Source organism: Myotis yumanensis, unplaced genomic scaffold, assembly GCF_028538775.1.
Source record: "Myotis yumanensis isolate MYYU_CA2020_CCGP unplaced genomic scaffold, mMyoYum1.0.hap1 SCAF_10, whole genome shotgun sequence".
Lineage (NCBI taxonomy): Eukaryota > Metazoa > Chordata > Mammalia > Chiroptera > Vespertilionidae > Myotis > Myotis yumanensis.
Window position 1 is genome coordinate 4,955,547 of NW_027223761.1, and position 24,197 is coordinate 4,979,743.

Genomic DNA, 24,197 nt, shown 5'->3' on the forward strand with positions numbered 1-24,197 from the left:
TGCTCAGGGTATACGGGATGTACTCCATCTCGCCCCTCTGACCAAGGGGAGGGAGGTGGGGACAGGGTGGGCTAGTAGCGTGAGAGGCGACACATGTCACACTGGCAGGCTCTGGCCGTGAAGATCTCCAGCTCCTCCCTCCGGCCCCCCCCACACTGCAGCTGCACCTTCACCTGTGGGAGAGGGGATTCGGTTCCAGTCCCCTTCCTTGAGCCATTTAGACCCCCGTCTCCTCTGTCTCTCCCAATGGGCCCCCTCACCTTCCTCAGGCCAGTGATGGTGCAGCATTGAGAGATGGAGGTGACGTTGTGTCGATAGCCACTGGCCACCAGCACTGAGTACCGGGAAGGGAAGGCGCTGGACTCGCAGTGGCCCACGCAAGCCTGTGCCACATGGGAGCCCTGGCAGGTGCCTTGGCGGTCACTGCGCACCGTCACATTGAAGGCTAGAAGGAGACAGGCGAGTTGTAGACGGTGCCTCTGTGAAGGCTCGCCCAGCTCCCACTGCCTGTTTCCTCCGTGGGTCCATCGAGGGTGCTGCCTGCCCCTCTGTCCAGCCCATCGGCTCTTTGCTCCCACCCAGCCCTCTGCTCCCAGGGTGACTCACGGTGCAGGTGGCAGCCTGGGATGGCCGCCTGCTGACCCCGGCCTTCAGTGACCACCAGGAACAGCAGGCAGAAGAGCAGGGTTTGGGGGGACGCCATGGGCACCTGAAACAGTGGGTGGACATTCTCTAGATCGTGTGCAGGGGGAGGGGAAGTTCTTTAAAAGCAGCGTGCTTCCAGGTGGATGAGCCGGGGCTCTGTTAGCCTATCTGACTGGGGTGCGGCAAGCCTGTGGGGCTGACTTTTCCCTGTCCCTGCCTTCGGGTGAGTCTGCCTGTGAGTCTCTCTGGATGGGAATCAGTGTGAGCAGCAGTCTCTCTAGACTTGTCAGCCCACGGCGGTGGTTTCCCCTGCCTTTCTCCCACCATCTGGAGCATGAACATCTGCCTCCCACCATCTGCACCATCTTGGCCTCTAGGACCCCATCTGCAGTCCCCAGGTCCCTCAGGGCTCCTGCCTCAGGGGCTTACCACTTCCAAGGCCCAGGAACTGAGTGGCTTGCTGAGTGGCTCCTGAGCAGCCTGCTGCTGGTCTTCAGACTTGCTGGTTCTCCGGATTTTTATTTGCCGGCATTAGGGAGCCACGCCTTCCTGGAGATCGGCTTTCAGGCCTGCTGCCCAGCCTCAGCCCTCAGCGATCCCACCTGGGAGATCCAGCTCTTGTCTGAGGTGTGGTTGGGGGGAGTGGCATCTGCTGCTTTCTGCTCCCTTCTGCCCAAAAGCTGCCCAAGGCCCAGGGCTGGGGAAGTGAGGTGTGGAGAGAAGCCCAGGAGCTAGCTGGTGAAGCGGGCGGCTGTGCAGCTGGAGAGAGGGCCCAAGACGGGGCCGAGTTGTTGCCACCTGGGTTCTCTTTGCTGTGTGGCCTTGGGCAGAACACTCATACTGAGGCCCTCACCACTCCAACCTTAAAACTACTAATGCCTGGCCAGCATGGCGCAATGGCTGAGTGGCGACCTATGAACCAAGAGGTCACTGGTTCAATTCTCGATTAGGGCACAGGCCCAGGTTGTGGACTGGATCCCCAGGAGGGGGTGTACGAGATAACCGATCGATGATGTTTCTCAATTAAGTTTCTATTTCTCTATTCCTCTCCCTAAATATAAAAACATATTTTTAAAAAACCCTACTACTAGCCAGTTTGGCTCAGTGGATAGAGCATCGGCCTGCGGACTGGAAGGTTCCGGGTTTGATTCGGGTCAAGGGCACATGCTTGGGTTGTGGGCTCAATCCCCAGTAGGGGGAGTGCAGGACGCAGCTGATCAATGATACTCTCTCATCATTTATGTTTCTATCTCTCTCCCTCTCCCTTCCTGTCTGAAATCAATAAAAATCTATTAAAAAAAAAACCCTACTAAACTCAGCCCTGCCTGTCTCCTTAATCCACCACAGAGGAAAGAGTATGGGAGATTCTTTTTTGGGGGGGCAGGGGGGTAGAGGGAGGAGATTCTTAAGGACAGGGGAAATGACAGCTTGTTTCCAATGGTTGTAGCCATGGGTTCTCCAGCTGCATGGGAGAGCAACCTGGAGAGACTGACCGCTTAGGTCAAAATCAAAACTTAAGGCAGCTGCCACTCGCCTTTCCTGTAACAGCTTCAAAAAAAGAAATTACACCAGGGCGGTCTGCTGAGATGTGCTTGGAGGCAGAGCCGGGGGAGAGGGAGTTCTAGGTCAATGTCAGAGCTTCGCTTCCACTGTCAAGTGACAGGCTTCTCACCCTGGGGGTCAGCTCCAGAGTGGGCTTCTCCTGGTCACCGGGCCAAGAGATCTGGCGCCAGGAAGAGCCTTGAAGCTGTTGACCGCAGCAAATCCCATCATTCAGTCCAGCTCTGGCTCTGGTTTTACAGGTGAGGCAACTAAAGATCAGAGGAGTGTTACTGAAGGTCACACAGCTGTTCATGTCAGGGCTGACTGGGAACCCCAATCTGCTGTCCGTGCATGGTGCTAAATTACACTCGGGACAAGAATGTGGCAAGTTGGAAAAAGACCCCCTGGCCACCAGTAGCTGCAGGGGCTTGAGTGGGGTGGAAATCAGAAGGTGACTGGCCCCCCACCCCCAGGGCCACTGCCTCAAGGTCCTGCTCAGAAAGCAGAGCCAGCTGCAGGGACCGCCAGAGCTGGAAGGCACTTGAGAGCTCATCAAATCCTACCCCTTCATTTTTCAGATGAGAAAATAAGAACCAGAGAGAAAGCGACTCTGCCAAGGCTTCACTGTAAGCTAGTCAGTCGGACACACTCAGGTCTCCAGATTCCGGATTGTGCCTCTCGGCAGCTTTGTGAAGCAGGCTGAGCTTGGGACGATAGGGCAAAGGCTGTAAATGCAACTTGTCCCTAGTCCTCCAGTCCTGACACCCGCCGGCTTCCCCTTCAGGTCCCAGGCCCTTTCGCAGCAGCCCACCTCTTTTCTTCTCCCCACCCCAGCTGAAGGCAGCGAAACAAGGGGTCTCCAAGGGATCCAAGCAGTCCAGCCCCAAGGTTCCCACTCATCCTGGGAACCTCCCAGCACCTGACAGATAAAACAGCTGTTTAAAGACTAGAGGTGACAAGGGCTCATTACTTCCCAAGGCGGTCCATTCTAATACTAAACATCACTAACAGTTAAAAATTATTCCTTTGTCCTCAGCTAAAATGAGTTTCCCTAAATTCCCACAATTACTTTGATCCTCTCTGGCCATACAACAGGAATCTAATCTGTCTGTCCCGACAGTGAGTCTGGCAAGACCCTAACCGCTGGCAGGGGACTTAAAGTTTGCAGTGAGGTACAGACCGCACCCACCCAAAGCATCCTGCCAACAAGAACCAGGCAGACCCAGGGAGGTTTCAGGAATTGCTTCTCTATATCTTGAGGAAAGAGTTTGCTCTCTCTCACACTCTACTTCACTCAACTCAGTCAATAACTGTTCATAAATAATTTATTGCCATAAGGATCCTAAGTGCTGAAGATGAAAGATCTAAACTCAACCTCAGAGCAATACAATTCTGACTAGAGCATTTTAGAAAGTTCTATTCTTTTCTTAGTTTTAAATTGAAAAAACTTTTATTGGAAAGAGGCGAAACAGGACAAACCAGCAAGAGGACTCAGGGAGTTTGGGGCCCTCATTCCCCATGCCTTGAGTGTCATAAGCAGAGGACACTTCCCACGGCTGCACTGGAAGGCTCACTGGCTGCTCTTTCTGAAGAAATACCGGAACGGGAAGAGAGAGCTGCAAGGAAGAAAGCAGAACAGCTTGAAACTCCAACGGTCCCTTCTCTTCTCCCAGGTCGCATCAGGGCTCCCTTAGCGAGGGCATTTTTGCTCTGGGGAACCACAGAGTGAAAATTCAAGTCTGGAACAGCATTTGAAAAGGTACCCAAATTAGATTATACTTAGGCAGGGGAAATAAAGAATTGCAGTGGGATGGCTGAGCTCTAGATAGACAAAGGGATTTGCTAACTCCTCTGCCAAAAGGACTCCGAAGACATAGCCTAGATTCAAAGGGGAGAATGGAAGCGTTTTGGTAACCAAATCATCTAAAAGAGCCAAGTACAATGAGAAGCAGGATTTATGGAACCAGGCCCAATGCAGGCACATCAGGTGGGGTGTGTAAACATGAACAGGATGCCGTTTGTATTAAATTCACAATTAGTGGCCTTGGACAAACAGATTCTACAGGTAATCTGCTGTATTTCCTACTCTATTTTCCCCGAGAGACCCAATGAGACAGACTCTGGAGCTACTTCACCCTGGGTCTCAGTTTGATGGCAGCAGAGAAGTCTGTCTTACCTCAAAAACCCAAAGAAGCCACTGGTCCCCAGGTCTGTGGGTCCTGCAGGTGGAGGCGGATTGCTTTGCTGCACTGGTGGGGTCATCTCCCCCGCTAGGTTGTCCTTCCACCTAGAACCTGCAAGGAAAACACTCAGGCAGGGAAAGTGTTAGTCCGGAGGCTACTTTCATATGAGCAGAAGGCAGGACGCCCTCAGCATGAGCCAAGGGCAGCCTCACACCAGGATTTCTTAAAGCCAGGTGAATTATTTGTTGACTTTCCCAAGTTCATCTCAGCCCAGTAAGATGCTATTCTGACCTTGGAGTTATTTTCAAAGTCAGGCCTCTGAGACTTTTATACTACTTAAGTCGCAGCCACCTACCATGGCTGGTGTCTTCACATGGAATGACAACTTGCTGAAGAACTCGCTTGCTTACATTCCTGTATCTGTGATAACTGCAGCCCATACCGAGTCCCCATGCTGGGCCAAGACCAGCGAGTTAGAAGGGAAACATGTCAACATGCATCCCCAGCCTTGCTGAGCATCCGCTGCACCTTCAATATTAACACTAGCCCTAACCGGTTTGGCTCAGTGGATAGAGCATCAGCCTGCGGACTCAAGGGTCCCAGGTTCGATCCCGGTCAAGGGCATGTACCTTGGTTGCGGGCACATACCCAGTAGGGAGTGTGCAGGAGGCAACTGATCGATGTTTCTAACTCTCTAATCCTCTCCCTTCCTCTCTGTAAATATGATCAGCATGATCAGCATGATCAATAAAATATAATTAAAAAAATATTAACACTAATGCCCCGAAGGGAAGAGAAGCGACAGCTTCCCAGAGGTCGTTCTCCAGTAAGACAAAGAAGTCATACATCCTTTCCAACTTTTTTGTAAAACTTATCACCCCGCATGGAAATGTGAAACACTGGGAGCATCAGTTTCACTACCAAAAGCAGGGGAAGACATGCATTGCCTCCCTTCGCTTCTCTAGGGAGCTGGGTGAGGGGTGGCTTCTGTTACTCAAGGGCAAGCCCCTAGACTGGAGGGTGGCCAACAGGCACCTCCATGGAAGCAAGACACACCCCCACCGAGCGTGCCCAAACTCAGAGCTCTGTGCTGCTCTGCTCATCAGAAAACTAAAGGGGATAGGACGAGTATTAAAGGAGAATAAATGCACTTCCCAGAACCTACCCTGTTCCTGGACATCAGTGCCATCAAATGCTGGAGTCTCCTGACATTTCTGCTGGGTGTTTCTTTCCATGTTCTGATAAAAAGGACCAAAAAAAGTTTTAAACTTTACTCTTATACAGCTTGGGGTCTGAATGCTATTTGTTGGTGGACTGATTTCACATCAGTGCTGGGGGCCTGGCTTCTGACTGCTCAGGCAGGTTCTATATTTCCTTCGGTATGATGTCCTTTCCCCATTTCAGCTTCCTAACTACTGTCCTTCTAAAATAACAAGATTTAAGAGCTGAGAATAAACCGAGCTGGGTTTAATTTATTATTCTGTATTACTGAGTGCCAACTATTAATAATGGCAGAATACCAAGGTTTCAGAAATCTGGAGGACCTTAACTTTACTGTGGAGAAAAGTGTAATCTATGTGGTAAACTGACACATAGACTAAGTCTTATAAGGCGGTGTGATAAGACTACCCTATGAGTCTACATGGAGTGCTGTGGTTGATGAGGAGGACATGAATAGAGCAGGTGGCAGCTAGTCAAGGAAGACCTCACAGGGAAGTGCTACTTGAATGGAGCCTTGATGGATGAGTGGGATTTTGTCATAATGGGGGTAAATGGGGGTTAGGAGGTGGTCAGAGAGAGCAGGCCGTTCCAGAATGGATGTGATATACAAAGGCACAGTGCCATTATTGAGTACTGGTAAATATGATCAGCATGGCTAGAGCTGGGCAGGGGAAACATAACCACAGCATAAGCAATCAGCACACTACAGCACAATCTCATGATTTCTCCTTGTGCTTTCCCTTTATAGACCTTCCTTTTGACATCCTACAACCTAGTTCCAAACCCACATTTCCAGTAGACAACCTGAGCGCCAGAAACTTGGATCATGTTCTCTTTGGGAATCTCTACCAACTGACCACTCCCCTCACCAGGGGTAACAAAGGGAATGAATGGGTTTGCCCTTCCTTCCCATTTTCCCCCAAACACCTTTTATGGAACTTGACTACCAAACAGTGCTGGTGAAGAACTCTACAGCAAGGGCTGCATGCTATCCAAGTAGGTCTGGGAGGCAGAAGCATGGCAAGCGACTAGGGAAGTTAGAATACAGCCCCCATCCTAAGCATAAGCTGATATTTCTGATATAAGCTTTTCCACAAACCATCAAATTCCAGGCTACATAGACAGCTACTTAAGTCATCTATATATATAAAAGCCTAAGTGACCCTTAGGACCCAATGACCAGTTGACCAGCCGCTATGAGTTGCACTGACCACCAGGGGACAGACGCTCAATGCAGGAGCTGCCCACTGGTGGTCAGTGCACTCCCACAGCCAACCTCCTGTGCCCCCTGCCACCAGCCACCATAGGCCTCTATTGCTGGCCAGGCCAAGAGACCCCACCATGCATGAATTCATGCACTGGGCCTCTAGTATTCCTATAAAAATGAAAGTCTGGGAAGGAAAAAGACATCTCTTACCTCTTCTAGACAGGGTTGATATGGAATTCAGAGGGCCCAGCTCTGATTTTTAGCTTGAACAGATGATTCTTACAATTTTAATGAAACTGTGGTTTGGGGCTTGAATCCTGATGCACTGACCCTAATGAAAGCATCTAGTAAGGTTGGTAGTGGGAACCAGAAGGGCAAAGGCCCTAGGGCAGAGGTAAAGCCTACTTCTGAACCAGGGGAACTTCCCCTCACAAGATAATTGTGCTTTTCTGTTCTCTTGAAATCTTGAGAGAGGTCTTCTTAGGCAAATGTCAAGAGAGGGAAAAACATTATGGGCCAAAATAAGACTGAGGGTATCATCTGGGACATCCAATGGGACACAATACTCTGAAAACCAAACACAAGGTTGCTTCCGTATGTTCAGGGCCAGATCTGCTTAGAAGTGCAATTCAAGCAGAGATGGCAAAAACAAAACAAAACAACCAACACTCACGGCAATGTGTTTTACCTCTGGACCATACTTCTGTTCTCCCCCATTTATTTTTTTTTAATTAAAAATTTTTTTTATTGATTTCAAAAAAGGGAGAGGGAGATAGAAACATCAATGATGAGAGAGAATCATGGATCAGCTGCCTCCTGCATGCCCCACACTGGGGATCGAGCCCACAACCTGGGCATGTGCCCTGATTGGGACTTGAACCGTGACCTCCTGGTTCATAGGTCGACGCTCAACCACTGAGCCACACTGTCTGGGCTCTCCCCCATTTCTTATCCTTCCAACCTCTGGATTTCTAAGTCTTGGAACTGGGGTAACAAAAGGAATGAATGAGTCTGCCCTTCTCCCCAAAACACCTTTTATGGAACAAAGACCTTATTCAGATGTGTTGTATTCTTTTAAGCTTTCCCCACATAGGCTCTCAATGTGTTCAGACGTGTATAATCCACACTGTGATCTTACACCCTAACTTCCCCCAAAGGGGAGAGAAAATATTAAGCATTGGACCATAGAGCAAATTCAATTTTTTACAGCTCAAGTGACTTACACTGAGAGTCACTGTGATCACTTTAATTTAGGAGAAATCCTCTCTCTGGGAACAGGGTCTACAATGGAGACTGTCTTTGGGCTTTGAGTCAAAGTCAATAAACATGTTCCTTTTGGGTTTCTTTCTTGCTCAGTTTTTTTCTAAACTCAGTATCAGGTTGAAACGGTAATTATGTTGAATAAGAAACTGTGAGTACTGTTCTTGAAGGAGATGATCTGTCAAACTAAGAATAGGAAGGTAGAAGGGAGACGGTGAAGGGAATGTTCCTTAAACAGTAATTATCTTGGTTGTATAAAGCATCTTTGTTCACCAAAGCTTCATGTACTCCTATTGTACTTTTTCAGTACTTTTTCCCTCTCTAAAGGATGGGAGGAGAGAAGAGGGCAACCATCTACCTAAAACACTGCGGGACCAGTTGGCATGGCACAAGGAGGCCCTGTAGCCCACACCTGCCCACCCAGGTAGAGGTCTGAGTCCTCCAACTATATGATAAACTCCTACATGTTTTGGTGCGCCCCCACATCTCACACAAAGCCTTGCAAACAGGAGAGAGAGAATCATTTAGGAATGAAAATCATTTTACTTTTCTACTTAAAAATGCTTTAGGGAATTCCTGTCATCTTGAAGGCAGCCTTAAGGCCTTTCATGATCCAGCCAGTGCTGACTCTCCAGTAACACCTCCCAGCACCACACTTGCTCCAAGCTCCAGGGGCACTGGCTTGGAATCTCCAAATGCACTGTACTCTCTCCTCTTGGCCTTAGTTCTTTGAGCTACTCTAGGAACCTCCTTCACATCCACCTAATCTGGGTGAGGTTATCCTTTGTGGTGCCTTTATTCCTGCACATAGCGTATCTATCAGTAATGGTCTGCCTAGCTTACACTGTTGGCATTTTTAGGGGAGACTGTGATATCCTTAGCACCTGGCACACAGTAGACTAACTAAGTTTGCTGAATGGATGCATAAATGTTTGCTGATTAACTGATCATATCATGGAGTCCTGGGAAGGTAAGGGCGATGAGTTAAGAGTGTTTGGATATTTAAGGTAAGAGCTACTTTGGAGAGAGAGAAGAAAAAGCCATTAAATAACAGCTATTTTGAAAGAAAAGGAAAAGAAAAAGGGTACTATTTTAGAGACTACTACAGAAAAGCCCTGAAATGGAGGCATAGCAGAATTATGAATACCTAAGTGGCGAACAGACCTCACAAATGAAATGAAATACTATTGGGGCCAACCCATCACTGCTCTAATTAAGTTTTCTCTTACTAGTGTCCTGTGCTGATGCCTAGCTTGTCTGTAAAAACTAGATGTTCCTAGACTCAGGCCCCAATGTAGAAGGCAAAAGTTCAACGGACCTCTTTTCTTATTTCAGCTGTAAGTATAAGAAGCAGCTTTTTAAGTTGAGAAGAGAAGGATTCACTGATGTGTACAGTGTTATGCAGCCACTTTTGAGACAGGCTGTGGCAAGGACAGAATGGTTGAATGTTGCTCCGCAGATGGTGAAACCTGAGAATGAGTTCGGTCAACTCAGTCTGTATTAAGGACCGAGATGTGCTGGTAACAGGAATCCTGACTTGATTGTAACATAGCAGGAACAGTCAAGAGCTTGGAAGCCTCCATTGTAGTGCTTACCTTGCTGGTTTCCATGAGGAACTTCTTTTTGCTGGGACCTTGGCTAGAAGTCCTCATCTTGGCCCTGAGGTGGGGAAAAAGCCCAGGAAATGTTACTGGCAGCAGCAACATCACCACATTCAAGCAAACGTGGCTCAAATGAATATTTCAGCAGGTTGGCTATTTTTATACCACTCTTGGCCTGCAGAATAAATTGTGTGGCCAACTTCTCTTTGGGTGCTGCTTTAACTCACAGTAGAATCCCAATTTGAGACATGTAGGGATCTAGTGGTTGAGAAAAGGTAAATGGACTGACAGCAGGTATCAGACTTTGAAATACCTGATCGTGCATCAAAACCCAGAGAAAGGGAAGATATGAAGCTTCAGTTCCACAGAAAATTCAGTCAAATGGATAGACACAAAGCCTCACACCTCCAAGTCCCCTCACATTCCACCTGGCTGGGAAAGGAGTTTCCCACTCTTCTCCGCCGTGTGCACTAGGAGGGTGTAGAAGTCAGCTCCCTTGTGGTCTACCTTCACTGTTCCTGTATGTCTTGGGGCCCCCACCGTCCCAGGAAAAAAGCTGCTGCTCTCTGTGAACCTGGGTTGAAAGCACTTCGTGCTGCGGAGCAAACCACACCTAAGATTATTCCAGCAGCTTTCTCTGGGTGCCAATAAGAAGGACTGAATTGTTTTACTGACTCATTTTGTCCGACAGAGAATCAAAAAAAGAAAATAAGTAGCCTCCTCAATAGCAACTTCAACATGTTAGCAATGTGCTCAATATTCCACCTAATATCACATATCGCAGCACCTCACCCAACAACTGGTACCCTCTGATAGACATTTATATTTTAGACTGGACTATCTTTTTTTTAATAGAAATTTTCTGAAAATCTGTTTTTTAAAAATGTATTTTTATTGATTTCAGAGAGGAAGGGAGTGGAACAGATAGAAACATCAATGATGAGAATCACTGATCGGTTGTCCCCCGCATGCCCCCTACTGGCGATTGAGCCCACTACGTGGGCATGTGCCCTGACCAGGAATCAAACTGTGACCTCCTAGTTCATGGATTGACACTCAACCACTGAGCCACGCTGGCCGGGCTAGACTGGACTATCCTTTTTAAAAAATGTATTTTTATTGATTTCAGAGAGGGAGGAGAGAGAGAGAAACATCAATGATGCGAGAAATTCATTGATTGGCTGCCCCCTGCGCCCCCACACTGGGGATTGAACCTGCAACCCAGGCATGTGCCCTTGACTGGAATTGAACCCAGGACCTTTCAGTCTGTAGGCCATTATGCTATCCACTGAGCCAAACCAGCTAGGGCTGAACTATCTTTTAAGGTAGATTTCTAAAAGCTTACTGCTGACTAGGTAAAATAGAATTACATTTTGTTTGTTCTATGTTCTTGTATAATATCCTGGGACTTTTTAAGTCTTGTGCCTTCTTACTGTGTTTTCTGGTAGTAAGTTCTCCTTGAATATGTATTGGACACAACTGTATAGATCTGATTGCATTTCTTCTCAGCCTTGGTCTTAATGAACAGAAGAATCCTACTTTGCTGAGGAAGGGGTTGTGTTCAAATTACACTGCAAATATTAACTTGCTTCCTTTCCTTAGTCCAGAGGTTGCCAACCTTTCGGACCTCACGGACCACCAGTTGGCATCTGCTGCCTTAGTCCACCCACTGGAACAGGCAGATACCAATGAAGCCTTGAGAGAGAGAGTGACTCGCGTAAGGTCAAGAACAATCAACAGCAACAGCTGACCTAACCAGGATGCAGGATTTTGACTCTCTCCCATCACCACTGACCTGTCCAGCCCTGGTCTGCTGGGAGAGACAGACAATTCCATGCGCTTTCGTTTCTTCTTCATGGCTCTTGCCGCCTTCCTCTCAGCAGGGACCTTCAGAGAGGAACCAGAGGCCTGTGATTCCTCCTATTTCAGAGTTGCTCACAGTTCATGAGGGCACAATGAACTCATCTTTAAGTTGCCAAAGGCAACTTTGTCAACTTTGCAAGTAAGGGTAGACATTCTGTTAGGGACAATCTTAGAAAGTTAGCCACAGGGGAAAAGATGACCTCACGTATCCAATTCTGATTGGACCTGGGCAGCAACAAGGGAAAACAGGAAGAGACCAGAGCAGGATTTTTTTTTCCCCCCAAGAACCAATTCAAAAAATATATTTTTATTGATTTCAGAGAAAAAGGGAAAGGGAGAGAGAGAAAGAAACATCAATGATGAGAACATCATTGATCGGCTGCCTCCTGCATGCCCCCCACTGGGGACGAAGCCCACTTCCCAGGCATGTGACCAGGAATGGAACCATGATCTCTGGTTCACAGGTTGATGCTCAACCACTGAGCCACACCGGCTGGACTAGAGCAGGATTTTTTTGGATTTTCAACAACATGAAACAATAAAGGCAATTTTCACTTTCTATACAAAAGACAAACTTACCAATCCAAGGGGACTGTCATCTATTGGTTTCCCTGTAACAGGAAATTTAAATGTTATAATGGGTCAAGACACTGATTCACCTGGATTTCTGGCTACCATCTGCTTCTCAGAACTGGTCCTAGCCTAGACCAAACCTCCGTGTATTCTCTTTCCCCTTCTGCCTGGTACCACCTATCCAAGAAATATAGTCTTCAAAAATCTCTTCCTCCCCTATTTTAGAACTATTATAATTTATAAGCTGAAAATTCAGAGTTTGAGTCACACTATATTCTAACAATATGCCACTTAAAAAGGGGCCCCGACTCTGAAACAAAAGGTGGAACTTCAGGCACCAGTGACAAATTAATTGGGGAGATATTTTGAGGCAAGGCCTTTGTATGCTTTTCCAAATCAAACTTGCAGGTGTCTACTTGTCCCATTATAAGTAAAAATAGTGATGACTCAGATTAAAAATTAGGAGATACTACTTTAAGATACTACTAAGTTGAAAGTTACTGAAACCTCTAAAATGGAATAAAGTATTCATACAATAGGTTCCTTCACTGGGTGATTACTGTCAGACTGTGTACTCACTTTCCAACCTCCAATATTTACATATTTTATGGTTTTAACAACTCACTGAGATAGGTACTGTTATTATTATCCTCCATTTCACAAAGGAGGCACAGAAAGATTAAGAAATTTATCTAAAAATTAATTTTAAAAAACATATCCTTGGGTGAGGATTTATTTTTTAAAAAAAGGAAATTTGTCGAAGGTCACTCAGATTAAGTGGCAAGGCCACCAGGATTTGAACTAGGCAGTCTGGGTGGGAGCACATGCTCCTGACTTCTACACTGGGTGGTATGTATTGGGGCCCAATCTGACTGACCATTTTGCCATTTCAGCTTACACTACTAACCATGCAAGTTCAACCTTCCCCTTTTTCTTCTCCACCACCCACACTGCCATCATTCTACTTACCAGTTGACAGGTTTTCATTAAACCATTTCAGCTCTACGTACAGTGTCAAAACAAATGGATAGGGGATCAACACGATTTCGCCATGTTTGAATTTCAAGTGGGACACTCTCTCCCATTTGCTTTTATCTGGGAAATGGTGCTAAGGAATGAGGAAAGTCAATACGAATCCCTGAGTACTATTTTAGGGATGACTTTTTCTCCTTTCTGTGACCTACCTTCTAAATTGTCTATGGGTTTATTGCTTCAATTTGAATCTACAATGTGAATTGTAGCTCATTCCCATCCAGAAATGAAAGGATACAGGGAAATACAACAAAGTGTTCCGTAGCAAATGGCTGCAGACTGTCCAAATTTCCTAGGACCACACGAATAGAATCCTGAAAAATGATATGCTTTTAATTAATTTAATACTCAAAAACTCTGAGACACTTCTATTATCCCCATTTTATAGATGAGGAAACAGACAAAAAGAGGTAAAATGACTTTCTGAATAACAAGGTTACATAACTAGTAATGGTGAAGCCAAGATATGAATTCAGGCAGTGGGGTTCCAGAGCTTACACTCTTAACAATTAGGCTATCCTGCCTATCAATAAATATTTCCTAAATGAATGAAAGAGAATGATAACATCTGCCTCAAAACAAGTGAGAGCAAAAGAGAACACATAAAAAGTACTTTGAAAACTCTAATCCTATATAATAAAAGGGTAGTATGCAAATAGACCAAACAGCAGAACAACTGAACAACCAATCAAAGCATAATATGCTAATGATATGCTAAGGCCACTCAACCGCTGGCTATGATGTGCACTGACCACCAGGGGGTAGATGCTCCAACCAGTACGTTAGCTTGCTGCTGGGGTCCAGCTGATCAGGACTGAGTGAGATGGGCCAGACACATCCTGGAGCCCTCCCGCAGCCCCTCCCTGGCCCAATCGTGCACTGGTGGGTCCCTCAGCCTGGCCTGTGCCCTCTTGCAATCTGGGACCCCTCAGGGGATGTCGGAGAGCCAGTTTCAGACCGATCCTACAGGCCACTCCCTTTGGGAGGGCGCCAGATGCAGGGCTCATGGCTGGCGAGTACTGCTGTGGCAGCGCAAGCCTCTCCCGATCAGGACTGCTTGGGTGCGAGCCCACGGCAGGCACAGTGGAGCCAGGATGAGCGGGAGCAGCAGGTAGGAGCTGCAGGCGGCGTTGGACTGCTGGTTTCAGCCTGATCCCTGCAGGCTACCCAGAGGGACCCCACCTGTACACAATTCATGCACCGGGCCTCTAGTATGATTATAAATAGACATAAATGTTCTCTAGCTACCGTTTATTGAGCTACTATGTGACAGGCATTGCACATATCTATTTCTAATCCTTGCAAAAATCTTGAAAATAAGCATTATCAACCTCACTGACAGGTAAGGAAACAGATTCAGAGAAGGTAGGTCACTTGCCCAAAATCAGGCTGTGAGGCAGAACTGGAATTCAAATCCAGGTTTGACTGGCTCTAAAGTCTATGCTCTCTCCACTTTACTATGCTTCCTTGAGCTCTTCTCTGCCCTGTTAACTGAAGCAAAGTGAAATAAATTCTGCTCTACTCACAATTAAAATAAGCAAAAAACTGCCATCGTCCTATATTGCTATTTATAACAATGTCTCTGAGGTCCTGCAAGATCCTAATGTAACTTCCAACACTCAGCCAAAGAGCCACAAGTATCTTTAAGGCTATGACTCAAATTTTTTATTTCATTGAGTATTGTGTTTGTGTATTTAATTATATTTGAATTCTTTGAAATGTGGCACATTTGTCTTCATAAACCACAATAGTCATAAATCACTGAGTTGGGAAGTTAGAAGAAAATAAATTACTTTAAAATTCTTAGTTTATCAATGAGGCAATCAAGACAGAGAGATAAATGATTTGCTGAGGGTCACACAGCTAATTAGTGGCTCAGCCAGGACTGGAATCCAGAACCAGTTCCCAGAACTCTAACCTCTTGCCCAGTGCTTTTACCAATTTATAACAATGTCCACCTGCTTAGTCTTCCTGTGGGAAAACCTAAAGCTAAAGGAGCTGGGTAGGAAAGGAATGAAATTGAAGTGGGAATAAAGCAATGGAAAATGTTTCCAATTAAAATGAAGACACAGCAGCCTTGTCTCTGTATTTACAATTGAGCTTCCTGGACGTCAAGTACCAGGCAGTGGTTGGGATGGTGAGGTTTCCCAGAGCCCTGGAAGGCGGCGGTCCTTCCATTTCTCCGGAAGCTTTCTCTATGCCAGCTGCCACAAAAGAGAGCTGCCCATGGCTGGGAACTCTGGTTCAAACAAAACTCTCAGCCTCAAAAGTGCTGACACTTCAAGTAGGAAAACTGAGAAAGGATACAGGCTTTAATTACCCAGGAAAAAACAGTAAAATTTCTTTGCAGAGGAAATGTGGCAGGGAGAAGCCAAGTAATCAAGTGGAGGTTGTGACTCAGTTGGTGAGAAATAATTAAAATTTGGACATGGACACATTGTCGGCTTAAGGAAGAACTTTCCCAGAAGTTGTCAGCTTCTTTCCCTACCTCCAGCTCCTGGACGATGACTTCCTTATTTTCTATATCTTCCCCTCTAGAAAGTAAGAAAACAAGAGGTAAGCCAGGGAAAGTTCTGGAGACAATAGACAGTAAAGCAAAAATGACACTTCCACTGAGCTAAAGAAACATGACTAAATAACAATTGTGTGTGCTGACCCAGTGCTCATGAGAGGAAGTGATCATCTAGGAGGTGTGGTCTGAGAATTAGTACAAGGCTATATACCAAAATATCTTCTCCACTAACTTGCCAAGACCTGAAATTCTCACTGTGAAAGTTACTAATCTGTTAGGCCATTTGTATTCATGTGTAGGCAGATGACCCCCAGGGGTTCTCAAGACCCTTTCAAGGGGTCTCCAAAGGCAAACATCATTTTCATAATATTAAAATTTACATGCCTTTTTCACTGTGCTAACATTTGTAATCTTTAGTGCAAAAACAACGGTGAGCAAAATTGCTGGTGTCTTAGCATAAATCAAGCCAGTTGCACTTAACCATACTAGCAGCTGTAATAATCATTATTGCCACACAGAAAAAAAAAAAATCTAGTTTAGCTGAAACCGGTTTGGCTCAGTGGATAGAGTGTCGGCCTGCGGACTCAAGGGTCCCAGGTTCGATTCCGGTCAAGGGCATGTACCTGGGTTGTGGGCACATCCCCAGTGGGGGATGTGCAGGAGGCAGCTGATCGATGTTTCTAACTCTCTACCTCTCTCCCTTCCTCTCTGTAAAAAATCAATAAAATATATTTTTTTAAAAAATCTAGTTTAATATCCTTGAGAAAGCAATGAAAATGTAATAATTTGTTAAAATCTCAACCCTTGATCACATGTCTTTTTAATATTATGTGATAAAGTGGGAAGCATGCATAAAGCACTTCTGCCTACAGAAATATCAGAGCTGTCTGAAGTAAAAGCACTTGTGCAATTAAGCTGAAAACTGAACTAGCTGCTCTTTTCATGGAACAGTATTTTATTCGAATGATCAGTTGACACAAACTATGGCTGTTATGCAGACTTGATAATATGACATTTTCTCAAAAAAGAACAGTGAGCTTATAAACTCAAATATTTGTGGTCAAATGACAACTGATAGTACTTGTTGTCAATGATAAATTTTGGGATTTGAAGCAAAAATTTGCACTTTGGAAAACTTCTGTCCACCACTCTGAGGTTGGCAGGCTCCAAGTACTTTAAACATTTTTCTGATGAGACTGGTAGTAATATTAAATATGACTTTTTAAAATATATTTTTAATGATTTTAGAGAGGAAGTGAGAGGGAGAGATAGAAACATCAATGATGAGAGACAATCATTGATTGGCTGCCTCCTGCCCACAATGGGGATAGAGTCCACAACCTGGGCATGTCCCCTGACCAGGAATGGAACTGTGACCTCCTGGTTCATGGGTCGATGCTCAACCACTGAGCCATGCCAGCCGGGCAAATATAGTTTTGATATTATAGAGGCACATCTTGTTTCACTATGCTTTGTTTTATTGTGCTTTACAGATGTTGCCTTTTTTGAAAATTCAAGGCAAAACTCTACCTGCAAAAATATCATGGCTCACTTTATTGCAGTGATCTGGACACAAATCGCAGTATCTCCGAGGTATGCCTGTATAATGAAATGTGTTGACGTTTGGATGATCTGCATAAGTCAGTGAACCTTTCCAAATGACCAATGAAACACATTATTTTACAAATCATTCTAGGTAAAAGACTCATTCAAAGAAAAAGAATGACCAATGAATTTTAATGTAACAGTTTAAAAAGTCCATTTATTTCTTGCTTTTTATATGTGCCCTGACCTGAGATCAAATCCACAACCTTGGCATATCAGGACAACGCTCTAACCAACTGAGCTATCCTGTCCCACACTGGGGATCCAACCCGCAACCTGGGCATGTGCCCTGACCGGAAATCAAATCATGACCTTCTGGTTCATAGGTCGATGCTCAACTACCAAGCCATGCCGGCTGGCCGGCAAGCTGGGCTATATGCCAAATTGTTTTCCAAAATGGCTACACCATTTTATTTCCACCAGCAATATAGGAGGATTCCAATTTCTCCACATCCTTGGCAACAATTGTAATTTTCCTTTTTTAAATTTTTAAATTATAACCCTGGCTGATGTGGCTCACTTTGTTGAACACCAAGCCATCCCATGTACTGAAAGGTAACCGCATTGATTTATCTCTTCTTTTCCCTTCTTCTCACTCTAAAATCAATAAAAATGTAATTTTAAAAATATATATATTTTTTTATTGATCTCGGAGAGGAAGAGGGGAGAGATAGAAACATCAATGATGAGAATCAGTGTGATGAGAATCAGTGGATTGGCTGCCTCCTGCACGCCCCCTATTGGGGATTGAGCCCACAACTCAGGAATGTTCCCTTCACTGGAATAGAACCCAGAACCCTTCAGTCTGCAGGCCAAGGCTCTATCCACTGAGCCAAACCAGCCAGGGCAATAAAAACATACTTTTAAAAAATTATAGCCATTCTAAGTCAGTGTGAAGTGGTATTTAAGTCTGGTTTTAATTTGCATTTCCCTCGAGAGTAATGATAACAGAAATCTTTTCATGTGCTTATGGGTCACTTGTATATCTTCTTTGGAGAAATATCTATTCAAAGTTCTTTGTTCCCTTTTTAATTGGACTGTTCACCTATCTGTTGTGGGCAGTAGTTCTTTATATATTCTGGACACAGGATTTTATTTATTCTTTAGATTTTAGAGAGGGAGGAAGTGAGAAAGAGAGAAACACGGATGTGAAAAAGATTCGTCGATTAGTTGCCTCCTGTATGTGTCCCAACAGATCAAACCAGCAACCTAGCTATGTGCCCTGACCAGGAATTGAACCCGTGACCTTCCAGTGCATGGGGAGATGCTCCAACTGAGCCACACTGACCAGGGCCTGGATATATAATTTGCAAATATTTTCTCCCATCTGTGGGTTGCCTTTTCACTCTGTTGATGTTTTTCGGTGCAAAATTTTTTAAAATTTAGTAAGTCTCATTTATCTAATTTACTTTGTTGCCTAGGTGTTGTATTTAATAAACCATTGTCAAATCTAAAATCATATTGATTTGCTCTTATTTTTTCATCTAAGCATTTTATAGTTTTACCTCTTAAATTTAGGTATTTGATCCATTTTTAGTTAACTTTTATATTTTGGATAAAATAAGGGTCTAAGTTCATTCTTCTGCATGTGGACATCAAGCCTTCTCAGACAATTTGTTAAAGAAACTATTCTTCCCCCTTCGAATGGTCCTGGCTTTCTATTAGAAAATAACTTCACCATTGATGTAAGGGTTTATTTCTTGGCTCTCAATTCTATTCTGTTGTCTGGATATCTGTCCCTATGTCAGTGCCACATTTTTTTTTTTATTATTACTTGTAGCTGTATAGTAAGTTTTTAAATTGGGAGGTGTGCCCTAGCTGGTTTGGCTCAGTGGATAGAGTCAGCCTGTGAACTGAAGGGTCCTGGGTTCAATTCCAGGCAAGGGCACACGCCTGGGTTGCACGCTCGATCCCCAGCAGGGGGCGTGCAGGAGGCAGCCGAACAATGATTCTCCCTCATCATTGATGTTTCTATCTCTCTCTCCCTCTCCCTTCCTCTCTGAAATCAATAAAAAATATATTTTTAAAAATATATTTTATTGATTTTTTACAGAGAGGAAAGGAGAGAGATAGAGAGTTAGAAACATCGATGAGAGAGAAACATCGATCAGCTGCCTCCTGCACATCTCCCACCGGGGATGTGCCCGCAACCCAAGTACATGCCCTTGACCGGAATCGAACCTGGGACCTTTCAGTCTGCAGGCCGACGCTCTATCCACTGAGCCAAACCGGTTTCGGCAATAAAAAAATGTTTTTAAATAAATAAATAAATTGGGAAGTGTGAGTCCTCCAACTTTACTATTTTTCAAGATTGTTTTGGCCTATTTGAGGTCCCTTGAAATTCCATATGAATTTTAGAATGGGCTTTCCATTTCTTAAAAAAAAAGCCATTGAGATTTTGATAAGGATTTCACTGAATCTGTAGATTGCTTTGAGTACTGTTGTCATCTTAACTATATATTAAGTCTAATCCATGAACACAAGATTTTATTTATTTGGGTTTCCAATTTATTTCAGGTGTTGTTGTTTTTTTGTAGCTTTTAGTGTTCAAGTCTTACAACTCCTTGGTTAAATTTATTGCTAATTATATTTTTCTTTTTGAATGCTATTGTAAATGGGATAATTTTCTTAATTTTCTTTTCAGATTGTCTGTTGCTAGTGTATACAAATAAAACTGATTTTTCATGGTTTTGTATCCTGCAACTTTGCTGAATTCATTGATTAGCTGTTAAGTTTTTTATGTGGATTCTTCAGGGTTTTCTACATATAAGATCATATTGTCTGCAAATGGAGAGAGTTTCACTCCTTCCTTTCCAATTTGCATGCATTTTATATTTTTGACTAATTGCTCTAACTAGAACTTTAGTACTATATTGAGTAAAAGTGGTGAAAGTGGGCATCCTTGACTTATTTCTGATCTTAAGGGAAAATCTTTAAGTATGAAGAGTATTTGACTATGATGTTAGATGTGAGTTTTTCATATATGGCCTTTATCATGCATGTTCAAGAAGTTCACCTCTATCCCTAGTTTATTGTTTTTATCACGAAAAGGTGCTGAATTTGGTCAAATGCTTTTTCTGCATCAATTGAGATGATCATATGGTTTTCCCTCCTTCATTATATTAATGTGGGGTGTGTGTGTGTATGTTTACATATATATATGTATTTGAGAATATGTTTAAAGCTGGGAAACAAGGAAGGAATTAGAAGAAGCAACAGGAAAGAGCTAGGCAGGGCTGCTTTGGCTCATTGGAAAGTTAGAGGATAGACGAAACAACAGGAGAGAGCTAGGCAGGGCTCCTTTGGCTCTCTAGAAGTATTATAGACAAAAAATGAGCCTAGGCAGGGCTGCTTTGGCTCACTGGAAAGTCAGAGAAAAGGGGGCCTTGGAGACAGGTTCAAGGGGTTAGCCTGGGCTCTAGCCTGTTTGGCTCATGGACCAAAGGGTCCTGGGTTCGATTTCGGTCAAGGGCAGATACTTGGGTTGCAGGCTCCTTCCCAGCCCAGGTACTGGTCAGGGCACGTGCAAGAGGCAACCAATCAATGTTTCTCTCATATTGATGTTTCTCTCTGTCTTTGCCTCTCTCTTCCACTCTCTCTAAAAATCAATGGAAAAATAACGAGTATTTAAAAAGGGGGGGGGGGGGGGTTAGCCCGGGATGAGCTGCCACTGCCTATTGCTTCCCTGGTTGCAAGTCTTGTGGGGACTCTTACAGAGTTTAGAAAATGCAAGCCTGAGAGGGAAGAAAGGCATGGGTATACTCTCGGGAGGGAGAGCAGCCTAATGTGGCATATTATAGTGATGGGTTTTGTATGTTGAACCATCCTTGTATTCTGGAACAAATCCCAGAAATGTAAACAATGTCAACCTTCTCATTAATTTTTTTAATATATTTTTATTGGTTTCAGAGAGGAAGGGAGAGGGAGAGACAGAAACATCAATGATGAAAGGGAATCATTAATTGTCTGCCTCCTGTACGTTAGACCGAGCCTGCAATCTAGGAATGTGCCCTCGACTGGAATCGAACCTAGGACCCTTCAGTCCGCAGGCCGACACTCTATCCACTGAGCCAAACTGGCTAGGGCTCTCATTAATTTTTTAAAAGATAGAGTTATTTTAGCCTGGCTGGTATGGCTCAGTGCTTGAGCATCACTGTTCAATTCCTGATCTGGGCACATGCTGGGATTGCGGACTCAATCTCCAGTAGGGGGCGTGCAGGAGGCAGCCAATCAATGATTCCCTCTCATCAAGGATGTTTCTATCTCTCTCTCCCTCTCACTTCCTCTCTGAAATCAATAAAAAAAAAAACACATTTTTTTTTAAAGATAGTTATTTTAAATAAAATGTTATTTGTTAACATTTAAGGATATAAGGCCCCACTTGGTTAGAGCATTGTCCCCATATGCCAAGGTTGCAGGTTCAATCCCCAGTAAGGGCACACAGAGAAAGCAACCAATGAATGCATAAATATGTAGAACAACAAATCAATGTTCCTCTTTCTCTCTCTCTCCTTCAATTCCTCTCTCTCTAAATCAATTTTTAAAAGTTAATGATATATATTTTCAAAGTAGTACGTATGTTATCTTAATTTTGTTTTAATTTTCATATAAGTTTTGACAGTTATAACCCATATAATCAAAAACTTTGAGATACTCAATAATTTTAAGAGTGCAAATGGGTCCTGAGATAAAAATTTGAGAACCATTGCCCCAAAGGTATGCCATCACTAATTTAGGAATTTACATGAGTAGTAACATATGGAATATAAAATACCTGGGAAAGACCTACAACGTGCTTCTTCAGCCAGTCTCCTGGACTGGGTGAAGGCAAAGAAGGGATTATCTGTGAGAAAATGCACTAACCGGTTTACAGAGGCTACCCCCTCCTAGCTTTAAATTTACCTGATGCTGTCACCATATCTGATTTTGAATTTATATACACTGGATCCTGAATGAAGAAATCTTGTCTCTGGAAACGGGTAGGTGAAGGGTTTTAAACTCATTGCTGCCAAACAATAGCCTAAATAAAATAGAAATGTTAGAGAATTATTAAAAAGAGAGCCTGCTCAATCTGTAGCATTCTTTATGAGTAAAATGTTCAATACTTAGCACCACTGCCTATGTCCCAGACTCAGTTCTGATATTCATGACCTAGACCAGCAATCCCAACCAGTGGTCTGTGGACCATTGGTGGTCCGTGAAGTCCAAAAGGTTGGCGACTGCTGGTTTAAGGAAACCTTTGGAGCAGCAGTCACCAACCGGTGGTCTGCGAGGTCCAAAAGGTTGGTGACCATTAACCTAGACCATTATCCTAAGCTGCATGGGAAGGATACACGGTGTTTTGGGATGATCTCTATACTTGAAGTCAAAAGTCCTGAACAAGTTTTCACATTTACCTTACAACTTTGTGCACTTCTCTTCCATGAGACTAAAACTAACATCTGATGACTCACCAGGTTTTTGTTAGAATTAAGTATCTATCTCCAAATATTTCTTGAATCTATTCTCTGCCCTTGCCCTCACTTTCTCTAGGCCAATGTGAACAGCGCTCAAGCGAAATAATGAAACAATCTAAATGATATACCAGTAAGTGGCAAAATTAGGAAGACCTCTGCTATTAATTTTACACGAAGTTTTAAGAGAGGAGCACACCTCCCTGCCACAGCCAGTGCAGCAAATAAGGATGTACACCAACGTTTCCCAATGGTGCTGAGGAATGCCTCACCTTCCCTCCCTCTCAATCACTCTTCCTCTTCACTTGTGAGACTGCACTGTGCCACAAGTGTCTACTATCCTCCTAGCACTCACTTGTTTTAGTTTTCCTAGTCCAGAATCTCTGCCCACTTAAGATCCTCTACGGTGCCCTAACTGGTTTGGCTCAGTGGACAGAGCGTCGGCCTGTGGACTGAAGGGTCCCAGGTTCGATTCCGGTCAAGGGCATGTACCTTGGTTGCGGTCACATCCTCAGTAGGGAGTGTGCAGGAGAATTGATGTTTCTCTCTCATCAATGTTTCTAACTCTCTCTCTCCCTTTCTCTCTGTAAAAAATCAATAAAATATGTATATATTTTAAAAATCCTCTACAGGAAACTCAGGAAAGAGAAGAGATGGAAAAAGGATGGCATGGCTTTTCTCCAAAAGGCAATTGGTGTGTGCTCAGAGCTAGGAATCAAGCACACTGTGATGTTCTAGAAAGTCACTACCATTTTTCTGTGCCTCTTTTTTCTCTATAGAGATAATAAACCCTGCACTTTTTGTCTCTTCATATAGAAGTTGAAATAATAAATAATGAGAGTAAGAGGTCCATTGTTGAAGTTTAAAGCTACCTTTATACAATGCAAGGTATTGATTTCAGAGGAAGCAGAGATAAGGTAGAGAGAACAGGCACAAAGTAAGAACAATTTAGGTTTAAATATCAGCTCCAATGTCAGTACTTAGCTTCTCTGGGCTTTGGTTTTCTTATCCTATCTAATAAGAGTAATATGCAAATTGACCGTCGCTCCAACACACAAGATGGCCACCCCCATGTGGACATAAGATGGTCAGCAGGGGAGGGCAGTTGGGAGGAACCAGGCCTGAAAGGGAGGGCAGTTAGGGGAAACCAGGCCTGCAGGGGAGGACAGCTGGGGGTGACCCAGTTGGCAAGGGAGGGAAATTAGGGGTGACCAGGCCAATAGGGGAGGGCAGTTAGGGGCAATCAGGCCAGCAGGGGAGCAGTTAGGTGTCGATCAGCTGGCAGGGGAGTGGTTAGGTACAATCAGGCAGGCAGGCAAGCGAGTGGTTGGGAGCCAGCAGTCCTGGATTGTGAGAGTCGTCCCATACTGGAGAGAGTGCAGGCTGGGCTGAGGGACACATACCCCCGTGCACAAATTTCATGCACTGGGCCTCTAGTTTATACAATAATTACCAATTTTTTTTCATGCCTTCTTATCTCAATCCTCATAATCAGCCTAT

The 24,197-nt window shown here is 44.3% G+C and overlaps 2 protein-coding genes and 1 pseudogene across 2 annotated transcripts; 1 reads left to right on the forward strand and 2 right to left on the reverse strand.

Moving 5' to 3' along the window:
- Positions 1-71: 71 nt before the first annotated feature.
- GPHA2 (glycoprotein hormone subunit alpha 2) lies at positions 72-1,010 on the reverse strand. Its single transcript, XM_070426282.1, has 4 exons — positions 999-1,010; positions 607-709; positions 261-445; positions 72-173 (listed from the first exon to the last, which is right to left on the reverse strand). The coding sequence occupies exons 1-4, from the start codon at positions 1,008-1,010 to the stop codon at positions 72-74; spliced, it is 402 nt and encodes a 133-aa protein (XP_070282383.1).
- A 1,059-nt stretch (positions 1,011-2,069) lies between these two features.
- LOC139019123 (small nucleolar RNA SNORA44) lies at positions 2,070-2,192 on the forward strand (annotated as a pseudogene).
- A 1,565-nt stretch (positions 2,193-3,757) lies between these two features.
- Positions 3,758-22,247, reverse strand: MAJIN (membrane anchored junction protein). The gene is made up of 10 exons (XM_070426429.1): positions 22,147-22,247; positions 15,616-15,661; positions 13,366-13,441; positions 13,065-13,190; positions 12,102-12,133; positions 11,455-11,546; positions 9,654-9,717; positions 5,536-5,608; positions 4,364-4,481; positions 3,758-3,803 (listed from the first exon to the last, which is right to left on the reverse strand). Exons 1-10 carry the CDS (start codon positions 22,245-22,247, stop codon positions 3,758-3,760), a joined length of 774 nt encoding a protein of 257 aa, XP_070282530.1.
- Positions 22,248-24,197: the final 1,950 nt, after the last annotated feature.

Excerpts from the sequence above, each read along its gene's own strand:
- GPHA2 (XM_070426282.1), bottom strand. Across the intron at positions 446-606 it reads CCCAGGCTGCCACCTGCACC|CCTTCAATGTGACGGTGCGC; the intron begins GTGAGTCACCCT and ends GTCTCCTTCTAG. Across the intron at positions 174-260 it reads CCATCACTGGCCTGAGGAAG|GTGAAGGTGCAGCTGCAGTG; the intron begins GTGAGGGGGCCC and ends CCTCTCCCACAG.
- MAJIN (XM_070426429.1), bottom strand. The coding sequence starts at position 22,247 with ATGAGTTTAAAACCCTTCACCTACCCGTTTCCAGAGACAAGATTTCTT. Across the intron at positions 15,662-22,146 it reads AGATATGGTGACAGCATCAG|AGGGGAAGATATAGAAAATA; the intron begins GTAAATTTAAAG and ends CTTACTTTCTAG. Across the intron at positions 5,609-9,653 it reads TCCTCATGGAAACCAGCAAG|AACATGGAAAGAAACACCCA; the intron begins GTAAGCACTACA and ends CCTTTTTATCAG.